At 32.3% G+C, this 13679-nt stretch overlaps 1 protein-coding gene across 1 annotated transcript; it reads right to left on the reverse strand.

Moving 5' to 3' along the window:
• Nucleotides 1–1366: 1366 nt before the first annotated feature.
• Nucleotides 1367–6082, reverse strand: LOC111369470 (protein trichome birefringence-like 10). The gene is made up of 4 exons (XM_022990988.1): nt 5350–6082; nt 4257–4646; nt 2701–2859; nt 1367–2099 (listed from the first exon to the last, which is right to left on the reverse strand). Exons 1-4 carry the CDS (start codon nt 5790–5792, stop codon nt 1742–1744), a joined length of 1350 nt encoding a protein of 449 aa, XP_022846756.1. The 5' UTR covers nt 5793–6082; the 3' UTR covers nt 1367–1741.
• Nucleotides 6083–13679: the final 7597 nt, after the last annotated feature.

Here is a 13679-nt window from a genome sequence, read left to right on the forward strand (position 1 = left end):
CGAATACCAAGAGAGTAAGATATGATAAAAATACTAATGACTCCTTGAGAAATAACTAGGTATGGGCCTAGTACAAATTTCCAAGCTCGTGCCTACGCACCTTATGCAAGTGACTGAACCTAAATTCAGTCTTAGAGGTGCGCACATCATGCCATACTAGGTGCGCAACTTGAAGAAATCGTGGAAGCTAATTTTGTTTCCTTTTCTTGATTCAACAAGTTTTAGAATTATATCTTTGGCGTCTTTTATAAATAACCTAAGGGATGTCCAGAACGTGAAAACATTGGTTTTATCATGGAAGAGGAGGCAAAAACACGGCGAAAAAGAGTTTTACAACAAGAATTGAAGATTCAAAGCTCGGATAAAAGTCAATTGTTGAAGAAATTGAGTTTTCAAGATCTTTTTCTAGTAATTTTATATAGATGGTGTATTTTCAATATATTTTGTGTAATTTGAAAATCATAATGCTAGGCTCAATATTTTTTGTATTGGATGAATGATGAAATCATTGGTCTTTTTTTTTTTATTTAAATATTAAGTATTTTAGCGAATTCTTGTGTTTTGTGATTAATTATGTGCATTATTATTACTTATTTGATTGCTTAAATACCAATTAGATAACATGTTGTTATTGTAGTGTTGAAAGACTCACAATACGTTAGAATATTGCATAATTGACACACGGCAATAAGTGTCAAGAATAGCATTTGTGGCTTGTACAATCTTGTGTGATAATCGCGTGGTTAAATACATTTCTTTGCATATGAATTTGATCCATTAACATTGTCCAGTCATGCTTAGGTGATATTGGGTTTATCTTCAAAAATAAGATTAAACAACATAAAATTATCGATAGTTACAAAAACTTAAACAACACTAAACTACGTAATTTGAGAATTAAAAACAGATGCTAATAGGTGGATTCTAAAATCCAATACATTCACTTCGTCACTTGACAAAAACAACTCATTTACATAATTATTAGGTCAAGTTAGAATAATAACAAAAATCATCTCCTTTGTGTTGCTATATCGAATTTGATAAAAATTGGTAAACTATAGTTAACAATTATTGCTCATGGGATAAACTCAACTTATAACAATATTACTTGTCAACAATCCGGTATACTTGTGAATTTTATCCGAACATATACAATCACGAATAATTTGGTTGAAATTAATGTATTATTTTGTATTCATTAATGCTCATATAGATTTAAGTAATTCATACATCATAATATGTATAACCTCACTTGAAAGAGATTGTCGAAAATTGAACATTTATCACACAAGCAAATATATTCTATAACTATTAACTAGATTAAGAAGCAAAAGTAGATAATTAAGTGGAGTCGAAATCCTAGTACTTCATTACATTCAAGTTCCCAAAATTAATTTAGCAAAATTTAATTGCTTTCGTTCAAATAATTTCTAAAACGACCAAATCAATTTGTGCGTTTTCTTTACAATTGGATTAACTAGTATTAACTCATTTGAGCATAAATTCGCCAATCCTCGTAGGGTCAACAGCCCTCATCACTATATTTTTGTACATGATTCGTGCACTTATGATGATATTGTGTCATACAGATAGCTATGAAGTCATGTTCTTGTGATATTGTGTTGTTCTAATGAACAGATTTCTCTATCAGCTTTGAAAGATCCGCAATTTCTCGTCAATGACGTAGAGTAATCTTATTTCGTATAAATTATATCAGTCAATAATGGGTCAAACCTGTGCACTAAATGTTGGTGAATTTGATGTTCTGGTGGCGCTTTAGAATAAGAGCATAGAGTAGCTCATTCCAAGTATCAGGAACTCCGGGGAGACACCAGTGACTACAATCCTGCTTATAGAGAGACGACGGACCTATTCTTGGACCCAAATAATACATAGAGGAATGCCCATCCTTTCTTCTTGATGACATATGAGTTACATTTAACAAGTCAAATGCTCTCAAATCTGAAATGCTTGAGTATTTTGATATGACTTCGGAAAATATGCTATAGCGAGCCCAAGTGTCAGATGTCACCAATGAAGAACCAAGCTCCGGAAGTGTCTCCAAATGACATGTTCCCCCAGATTTCGAATCGTCAACCCTAAAAAAAGTCATATACATTTTGTTTATTGAAATAAATCACAAGCATTTCAATCGAATGCAACAATTTCATAGATTTTGGGGGTGGGGTGGGGTGGGCGTGGGGGAGGAAGGGAGGCAATGCCATGTACCAGCATATTAGACTGTTAAAGGTGACTTACACTACAGAAAAGAAATGTAATCTGAGTGAAAAAATACTGCCGTGCACAAACTAGTGTTCTGGTTGACACGAGTACGGAAGGGAAAGGGAGAATAACGTAGACAACGACACTAGATAATATAAACAATATAACCAAACATTTAGGTAATTGGTGCAAAATCCATGAATACCCAATGACCTGAGTAACTGATGTTAAGAACTCCAAGTTAATAATTCCCAAGCCACGCTCAATTTGAATATTTTACATACGGTTTCAAGACAACATTTTATGCGACTATCCAAAGGCCAAGTATTTCCCAACTCTTTTTCCTTGAAATTTACAAATGATATTAATATTTTATCATTTAGATTATTACGTAAAATAGAATCTATAGAAAAACCCCAAAAATAAGTCCAAATGAAGATAAATGTAAAACAAGCCAAAAGATTAAAGGGTCTAGACCTGAAATGTACAGGAGAATATGTTCTAAAGAAGACTTGTGTCTTGTTTATATTCAGTTCACGGTGTATCCACTTCAACACTGTTTCTAAAGACTTCCGATATGCATCTTCAACTCTCATTTCCATCTTTACCTCTGATCCCTCTTGGAAGAAACAACCCCTAACAATTCATTATAACACTAAGGTCAGAATATATAATGGTACACATGAAATCATGGACACATAGCAACAATTTTCCCTGCGGCAAGAAACATTCTCACTGATAAAATAGTTCATGTTACATGCCAGTTTCATATTAAGGATTCAATTTTCTAAATGAGTCCATGATGTTCATTAGTTGCGTGCAAGTAGTCAAGTACTATGATTTTCACCATGACCAATTAATATACATGCAACTTCCACAGTATCAGACTCTGTAGAGCATACTTTGCTAAGCTTTAAAAAAAGAAAAAAATAAAAATAAAAAGAGAGAGAGAGAGAGAGATTAAAATAAGTTTTTCTTTCCAAACACGTCTAACCAACTTCAATTTTTTCAAGTTATTGAGTAAAAAAGTAACTTAAAACACATAATTTAGTGGCAACATAACATTCTTATTTCTAAGTTTCTATGATAAACGATTTATTTATTTTAAAATTAACTTATTTACTTTACAAAAAAATCTATTTATGATCTTAAGAGTAAACCTTATAAGCTTAGCCAAACATCTTCCAATAACATATCCATGGTTCAAGAGGAAATATAGGAGCTAAGAAGTACGGATATATGTAAATTTATTGCATACCTTGTATACGATACGTACCCAAGGTTGAATACGCTTGGACGCTATACGATATGTACCGAATAAGTATTTTTTTAATTTTCTTATATTTTTTATATTTTTAAAATTTTCAATATTATCGAAAACCTTAGGACACTTGAGAAGAAGAGTTTTTTGGGTTATAATCTTTTTTAAAACTCCTTATATTATTATTTGCAATGGAGAACAGTTTTTTACTTCATGGATAACTATTGTTATTACGAATAAATTAATAAAAATAGATAATACTTATTAATTAACAAGTAGCACCTACTGTTTTGTGCATTCTATGAGAAGGAATAAAATAACTTCACAATGAACACGTGAATTGATTTAAATTCATAGCAATTTGTGGCTTTTCAAGAAAATTAAATATTTATTCAAAGGAGAATCCAAAATGTGGGACATTAACGGAATTTATTTGAATTCTTGAAGCTATTGAGCTGCTTGAGTTGCTAATTAATCATTAGATGAACCAGAGCATTATTTTTTATGATTATGAAGAAACTAATAGTGGTAATGTTGAAGAAAATTAAGTTGGGGCAATTAAGGATTAGGATAAAATGCTTCAGTATTTTATTTTATTTTCACTCATTTTTTTTAATACACACACACACGTATACGTATACCTATCCGCGTATCCTAAGTTTTGTTAAGAAGTTGTATCAATTTACTCCTATCGTATCCTATTAGAATTACGTATCCATGCATTTTAGAACAGCGTACCTGGAAAAGAAAAAAAGACTTTAAATAAAATTACCCTCTTATAGTCTTCTCTTGATTCCACCAATGTCCAGTGTTGAAAACAAGCACATCTGCATCTTTCCATTTGGAAGAACTCCAATCCATTTGATCTAGTTTCAGAGTAGTTTTAATCTCTGCTGGAACACCGGCAGGAGGCCGACTTTGCAGTACAAGAAATGGAGACCTGTAGTATTCTACGGTGAAATTGTACTCTATAAATTTGAATATCAAGAAGCCTTTATGTTTGGTAATGGGACTGCCATTCACTTCGTATATCAAGTCCTTATTGGAAACTGCTGAAGAAAGCATACAGAGGAGGGACTCCCATTGATTTCTTCCTATCGAGTCTCCCACAAACACAAGACGTTTATTTCGAAGTTTCTTTAGCATAATCTGCGCATCAAATCTATTTTATAGGTGCAGAGAAAATATATCAGTGTCATTTACTTCTCGGGTCAAACTAGATTAAAAACTTCTCTTTCAGTAAAAGAGTACCAGAAAGAAAAAACAAATGCAAATGAAAGGATAAACTCTACTACACTAAAATACATTCCAAATGAAGAAATTGCTACTCAAATTATCTAAATTTCCATCAAATCAAATCCAAAGAACTTCATATTCATAAGCAAAGGCAGAACCAAAAGAAAAAAAGGGAACGAGGAATAATTAAGAATACTTGAGACAAACAGCTCGATCTTAGCTACTACAAGTTAACATTAGAAACAGAACAAAATGTACGTGGACTAGCATCACAATAAAACATAAATTCCCATTCTCGCAACATATTACATTTCTAAATTATGTAGAATTTGCTCATAAATCATAATCATTCTTCATTGCAAAGATAAATAGCATCCACAACTAGATTGATAGAGAAAACTAAAAGCCAGTTAATACTAGAAACATCGAGCTTAATTCCAACCACCAAATGCTTTCTTTTGCCACACAAAATAAACCAACAAAAAGTTTAGATGAGATGGTTCCTCCTTAAAGCTTTATCAAGTATTAATCGAGGTGTAAGTAACAACCCAAAATCTTGTCTGCCATGTTTGGTAACCAAAAATACAAAAATCCCACTTGAAAAAATGGAAAATTAATGGGAAAAATACCTTGGCAAGTTGCAATTTTTGGGTTGCCATCTCCATTTGGTGTAGAAGAAATCGGGCCTCCCATTCTCTGTACACTTAAAGCCTTCATCCAATAACCTGCAATCTTTAGATTGGTATAAAGGATAAGTGGCATCCCACACCCAATCACCCTCAAACATATCACACACATCATTATTTCCAGGCAAAATATCAGCCTTTTTTCTACTCTGTTTTTCATACCCACCATCAAATCTTAACCACGGAAACCTATCATTTTGAATCGAAAATCTCAGCCCTTTAGGCTCACTTCTATAATCAAATAAAAATAAGCAAAAAATAATAATACAAACAGAGACAAAAAAGAATCCAAGAACCCCTATGGCGGGCTCAAATAGCCTTAAACGCTTCATTTTCTTGAAAACTTCCATAAAGGACATAGCTTCAGTGTGTTCCATTAAGGACATTTTTTAAGTAGACAAATTGGAGTGACTGTTAGGGGAAAAAACAGAGTCAAGAGTTGTGTTGGGCAAGCAAGAAAAACAACTGAAATCGTCATGGCAAGTTTGGTCTTTTGTTTTTCACAACTTTGCCTTGGAAGAGTAATGGCTGGCTATTGACCATAAGTACTGTTTTTGCAGGATCTGTTAGAAAAGAGAGAGAAGGGTGTCTTAAAAGCAAGGTACCAGTTACATATGACAGAACCAGAGAGAGAGAGGCTGTGCGTGTGGGTAAATAGAGCGATTGGATCGTGGGAGTGGGAGTGCTAATAGGCGCGAGCATTAAGCTCACGTTTGTATTGCCGAAAAATTCTTATTAAAATTTAAGTTAAAATAATTAATTATTTTTAATTAGATATTTTATAAGATTCACAACTTTTCAATCACGCATTTGATCAACTTATTACCTACTAAAAATCTAATTTTAACCTTTACCAAATAGTGGCTGAATTTTCAAATGTAGCATTTGTTTGTTTCTATTTTTTTATAAATTACTTATTAGAAAAATCATAGTCTACGTATTCACAATTAGAAGTCACTTATTATTTATAGGAAAATGCTCCACTACGATTGGTAGAGGCCTCTTTTCCTATTTTCTCTCACCTCGGCGGGTCCCATTATTAAAAAAATACCCCCCAAAAACTCACTACCACCTCGATTTGTGAGAGGGGCTGCTCTAAGAGGTTTGGTAATGTAGCATGGTCCTTATTTATATATTTTTCTGTATCTCTCTACTTTTTTACATTATAAAAAAGAATACAAGTGACTAAAGAAATCAAAACACCAGCGTAGAAAGCATCCGTGAATGTTAATTATAGGTGGTCTAAGTCAAAGTCGTGGTTATTAAATTTAGACAGGACCGGGCATACTTTGATTAAGCTTTCTGTATCGAAACAATGAAAATTCTTGCAAAAACTCCGAAGGTGAATCAAAGAGCAAGACGCATCCCTTGTTTGTCGTGGGAGGCTCAACCTCCCTTACTGCTTGTCCCTAATACCCTTCGGCACCTTCGCTTTTAGGAGTTTTATTCAAACAAAGTCATATGGGGATGGCTCCCTTGTTGATCCCGTAATGGACCAGGATCGTGGGAGTCCGATGCTAATACTTCAGTAGACTAAATTTCAAATTATGTTAGTTACAATTATTCGTAGTCATGGTAAGTATTAGTCCCTATTTGACAACCATTACAACAATTTTTTGTTTTTTTGTCAAACTTATTTTCAACTAAATATTCTCACAATAAAATATTTTGTACGTAAATTCAAAAAAAAAAAAAATTCACACTTTTAACTCACATTTTTCAAAAAATCACTAATCCAAAACTCATTTTATCAAAAACAAAAAATAAAAAAAAATAAAAAATAAAAATAAAAAACTCATTTTATTGATTGTCAAACAAGGGCTTAAATTTAAATTGGATCGAGTATACTTCTATTAGACTTCCTCTAACGGACTTTAGTATCATTTCTTGCTTGCTCAAAACATAACAAAAGTTCCTGCAGGTACTCGGGGTAAATCAAACAGCATGAAGATCATGGGAGGCTCAACCTCCCATATTGCATGGCCCCAACACCCATTTGTAGCGACGGAGCTAGAATGTTTTTGTTTGAGAGGCCCACCAATAGTCGATCTTGTTAAGATAATTGATGGTCAGTGATAACTAACAGAGAGAGCAATATTTAAAGTAAACAATAAATCTACTGGAATTGAAAATGAGTAAAATGTTTATTTTTGAAATCTTAGATTCTGTGCAAAGTATATCGTCTTGCAAAACTTAATCGTCCAAAAATGGCTCTTGCATACATGTGAGAAAACTATAATGCTAATGTTAATGAAATATGTAAAAAGGGGTGAAATGAACACAACACTTACAAATGGGGATTGAAGCACCAAAGATTGGGGACTAATCGCACAAATTTTTCAAATTAAAAATTGTGAAAAAGGATAGAGTCTAGGGAAAGGAAGGGAAAAATTATCAAATAATGCTATTGATATTGTCGACATTAATTGAACTTATTCAAATTGTGGGATAAAATTTTTAGAGTGCAACAGAGAAAACAAGATTCAATACCACCCCAATATCGAGGGTTTTTGGTTTCTTATGGCATTGTCAACAGATGCAATTCATACAACATATATTTAATTATTTATGTCATAATTTGGTAAATATTATTTTATTATCTATTCATTTGCATTGTTTAAAGAGGATTGGAGAATATATTTTTATTACATTTCTTCTTGGATTGAACTATGAACTCTTTGTTGGTCGAGAAATAGTGATTATATGTATAAGAGAAGACAAATTTATTTATAAAATAATGTATCGCCGACCACAATATAATATTAAATGAATAAAGAATGAATTATATTATCTTTATCAACGTTAACATTTTTTTGTTTCATAGCGCTGATATCAGCTTCAATTGATAATTTATCAAATTACTTGTGCAAATTTCGCATCCCAAGTAAACCATGCTTCAATTTTGTCACTAAGGGTCCGTTTGATTGTAAAAATATAATTGAATTGAATTGAAAATAAATTTTAGGGAATTAAATTGCCTAGAAATTAATTTTCTGGACTTGTAAATTATTGTGTTTGATTGGTATAATTTTTCACGTAAAAAATGTTAAAATAAAAGTATTTTTGTGTTCGTTTGGCTTTATTTTATATGAAAATTATTAATTAAAGTGATAAATTTTACTGGTATTGGGAATGAAATTTGTTTCCATTCCCAACAAAAAAAATAAAATAATAAAATAAATCAAGAAAGCATCTATCTTTTGGTATTCGGTTGACTTTATTTTACATGAAAATTGCCAATTAAAGTGAAAATATTTGTTTACAATAATTCTTAGAATTTGTTTCCATTGCCAACAAAAATGAAAAATAAAAGCCGTGAACAGTGCCCCACAAAACCATGAAAAATACAATATCCAAGAAAAGCAAGAACCCAAATTTCATGAAAAAAATAGGGTATCAAACACTACAAAATGGGTGGAAAATGAAAATTCCATTTTCGATGGAATTGGCCCCTATGAAACATGGCCTAAGTAATTGATCACAGTTTCATAGATAATGGTGTTATTTGATTATAGTTACCTTCCATTACTTAATTACAAAACAATTATAGTAGATTGTTTAAATAAATATATAGGTCTAGCATAATTGTTGTGGATATGTAACTCTACAGCATTGTGTAGGTATTTTTCAATCCCAAAACCAATTAAGCAACAATAGAAAATTGAACGAACACCAAGACTTTTCGCCCGTGGGCTCGGATGTTCACCTACAAAGGGCTAGTCACCACGTTCTGCATCCATTTTAAGTGGTTATCGCTCCAATCCACTAGAACCAACAAGCTCAATTAGAGAGCAGAATCATCACAAAATATTGCAATCTATACTAGATCTCGCCAAGAATATCTAGAACCAGAAGATTACAGGCGAAAACCAAGAGTTTTCAGAGAGAATAAATAGAGAACATGACTAATGAAAAACCTTAAAAGTCTCTCGAATAATGGCACAGAAAGAAGAAGTCAGGGGATATAAAAGGTCACGTGCATCCAACGGTCCAACCATCAACAGGTGGCACGATCTCAACCATTCATCAAAGTTGGTTTTTAAATAATGCGAGATTGTGCACAAGGGGGCCAAAGCAGGGTCACATTCCATTTAAAAAGGGCCACAAAAATTGGGCTGCATCATTGGGCTTGTAACACAGAAATGTCAAGCACCATTCAACACATTGGGATGCTTATATGTAACTCTATAAATATTGTCAATATATAGAGCAAATTCATGACTTCTTAATTTTTTCCTCCAAATATTGGTATCATAGCACAACTCAAACGAGGAAACGATATTTAATCCTTCTTTAGCAATCATGGCTAGCCAAACAACTAGCTTTGTCTTAATCATCATCACTAGAGCACCATCACCGCTACGACCACCGTCACTGCCTCCATTAACTCTCTTTTTCTGGTCATACGGCCCATTATCTCAACCCTCAACTATATTCTTCTTTCGGGTTTTTTCTTTCATCTTGATTGATATCTCTTCTCAAATTCATCTAAAAATCAACAATATAAACTATCCTTCATGATGTCTTCAATTTTGTTAGAATTTGGATGTAACTCGAATTCTTTGCTAAAGATAATCGAGAATTTTAATTAAAGTGCACATTAAGAGAAATTCTATTTAGATGCTTTTGGAATTCTATTTGAAGTCTATTTTGACAAATTTTAATTGATATTCTATTTGGAAGCTCTATTGAGAGTTAAAATTTATGTTAGACTTAAAGAAATCAAGATAACAAAATTTTTGGATATCTATTTCATCTACAACAATATTTTAGGGTTTGGATTATTCCCTATAAATAGTTGGCTCTTCATTATGATTTAGTAAGAGGTTAGAAACATTGTTAACACATAATCTTTGTATTCTTTCTCCATATTATAATAAAATCTCCATTGTCTACAAATTATTTTATTCTTGTGTTCTTGTGATCAATTACTTCATATTGTGGTTTAATCTTTTATTTTCTCCAACAACTTGGTATTGGATTAATCCAGTATCATCTTCTGCTTTTCATAACAAACTGGTATCAAAGTTGTTCCACTTTTAATAAACTGGTTTCAAATTTGGTTTGAATTATAACAAGTGGTATCAGAGCCTTTGGTGTTGAAATTCTTGGGAAGATTGAGAGATTGATCAAGTTAATACATCAACTTGATCTTTCATGATGGCAACAAATGAAGTATGATATTCTGTTATTAGCTCGCAATACTAGATTCTTTTTGTGGCAGCCAAAGATGGGAGTAGTACTCACTCAGATGAATTTAGACGACGCGTTGTTGGAATTTGACAAGATGCCAACAACTTGGACTATGGAGGAGAAACAATGGAGGGATCAAAAGGCCTAATCTCAAATGCATCTTCATCTTTTAAATAATATGCTTCAGGACGTTTTGAACGTGAAGTCTGCATTATGGTTAAAATTGAAGCAATTATGCATAACGAAGAGTCTTACTAGCAAATTGCATCTAAAGCAATGTCTATATTCTTATCGTATGAAGGTACATCTCTTGAGAATCGTCTAACTGCTTTTAAAGAAATCATTGCTGATTTGAAGACCTCGAAGGTTAAATATGATGAAGAAGACTCGGGGATTGATTTTCTTATGTCCATTTCCCATCTCATACATGTTTTTTAGAGACACGATACTATACAGTTGTGATACTCTCACCATCGAATAAGTCTACGATGTTCTATATTTAAAGGAGAAAATGAAGCATTTTGTAGCATCTGAGATCATGGAGATAGTCTTATTGTTCATAGTGGTCGTTCAAGAGGCAAGTCAAAATCTAACTTCTATTTTTGTAATTATTGCAAGAAAATGTGCACTTAGTAAACGATTGTTATAAGTTGCATAATAAATCAAAATCAACGGCAAATCAATAATCAAAAACTTGAGGAGAAGCAAGTATTGCAAAAAATCTAGCAATTATAAAGAGCTTCTACTCATGTGAGACTACAACTCCAAACCTAATGAGGCTTGGATTTTTTTATACAATTTGCACTTTTCATATGTCACCAAATCAAGAATTGTTTTCAACATATAAAGAAATATTAAAAGGTGTTGTGATGACCGATAATAATACATCTTGTCGAATAGCTGGTATTGGTCGAGTTAGCATAAAGTTATTTGATAAAACACTGACCGATAATAATACATCTTGTCGAATAGCTGGCATTGGTCGAGTTAGCATAAAGTTATTTGATAGAACACTTGATGCAATGAGTCATGTTCCAAATTTAAAGAGTACTCTTGATTCAAAAGGGTACACGTACACTATTGAAGGTGAAGTCCTGAGGGTTATCAAAGTAGTCTGTGTTGTGCTAATGGAACAGAGAAAATTCCATTTATATATCTTGCAAGGTGATACAGGATCAATATATTTTAAGAACTTAAGTAGATTTAGAGCTAGCTTCTATACCATTGGAGTCTAATTTGGGATCTTCTTTTAAGAATACATTTCCGTGGAATTTCCAAGATATGGGTAAATCCGCCTTGCCACCATTGACTTCTTTTTTCATTCGATTGACCCCTAAAATTCTCGAATCTTCATTGTAAGGGTGAACACAACTTTTTAGTATTTGTACTTTATTCCTCAAACTTTGATTTTGCTTCATTTTAGACATTTTCTCTTGTTCATTTATTTTCTAATTATATTCAATTAAAGCCTTGACATCTTTGCTCTTCATTTCATCGCCCATATCATTTATGAATTATTTTCAACTTGGTCCCCATCTTTTGGATTTCACTCTTTCTGTGTTTTCCTTTTGTTTCTTGCAATTTCTTGTTCAACCATTGAGTTTACCTATTTAATACAAAAATACAACAATTAAAACATATTTCGTCATAGGAGCAACTAAAAATTATTATTTAAGGCTCTGAATAAGTGTATAAAATAATACACTTATCATCAAAAAAGCATTTAGCAAACATAGTTATTGGGCCAAATGGGCATAGCATAAGGTTCTTTCTAAACACGTTTTAGTGGCAATGTGGAAAGCTTTGTCAGGAAGTGTTAGGCCCTGTTTGCTTGTTAGAAATTTTTCATGGAAAATGGAAAATCAAGCCTATTTTCCATCTTTTGGCTATTTGATGCCCCTTTTTTTTTTCTTTTTTTTTCCAAGGAATTCATTTTCTTGGTTGTCTCATGAAGCAGCAATTTTCTAGGTTTTCTTGGAAATTGAATTCTCACCAATATGGTGAGAATTCGAATTCCAGGGCACTATAGCGATTTATTATTATTATTATTATTATTATTATTATTATTATTATTATTATTATTATTATTTTACAATAGAAACAAACTTTAAGAATTATTGTAAAAAAAAAAAATTCCTTTTAATTGACAATTTTCATGTAAAACAAAGTCAAACGAACACCAAAAGATAAATGGTTTTCTCTTCTTCTTTTTTTTTTTTTTTTTTTTTTTTTAAAATTTGGTGAAGTCCATTCTAGATAAGGTAATGTTTTTTAGGCCTCTTACCTTAACAAAATGGGGAGTCTTTAATTGACAATTTTCATGTAAAACAAAGCTAAACAAACACTAAAACATACTTTTATCTCAACATTTTTTCTGTAAAAAATTATACCAATCAAACACAATAATTTACAATTCCCAGAAAAATAATTTCTAGGTAATTCAATTCCCTGTAATTCGTTTTCTTTCCACCCAAATTTCATATTTGCAATCATACGTTCGCTTAGTGTTGATGAACGGATTCAAAAAGTTGGAGTTGCTATGGTTTCTCGGTGTAATTGTTACTTAGTCAGCCACGAGGAAAATTAGGATCATATTTTGAGCATAGGGGAGTTTGCCGATGAAGTTTGGAGGAGACTTTCCTCTGCTCTTGGAATTAGGTGGCGTTCGAAACAGGCCAATGCGATAGAATTAATATTTGGTGGACACGAGCAAGGATGTCTTCTCAGCTAGGTTGCTTACAAGGGTTAATACCATTCTTAGTGACTTGGAGATTATGGATTCGAAAGTATAAAGCTCAGATGGAGGGGATTTATTGTTATATATTTATGGTATAAATATAAAATATGAAAGAAATAATCAAATTAGATAAAGTGCCAAAGTGGTGGGAAATGTGACATTTGTGTTGGACGTCAGGGGTTCGAATCACTCCCCACGTAAATATTAAAATGTCTTGATTTGGGTCTTGGGGCCTTGGGCTCTTGAGCTTCCTTGACTAAAATAAATATTTTTTTCTTCATTATTTAATGGGTAAAACTAGCTAGTATTTTATGACTGTTTGTTTTTGTAACAACCCACTAAC

This window comes from Olea europaea, chromosome 20 (assembly GCF_002742605.1).
Source record: "Olea europaea var. sylvestris chromosome 20, O_europaea_v1, whole genome shotgun sequence".
Taxonomy (NCBI): Eukaryota; Viridiplantae; Streptophyta; class Magnoliopsida; order Lamiales; family Oleaceae; genus Olea; species Olea europaea.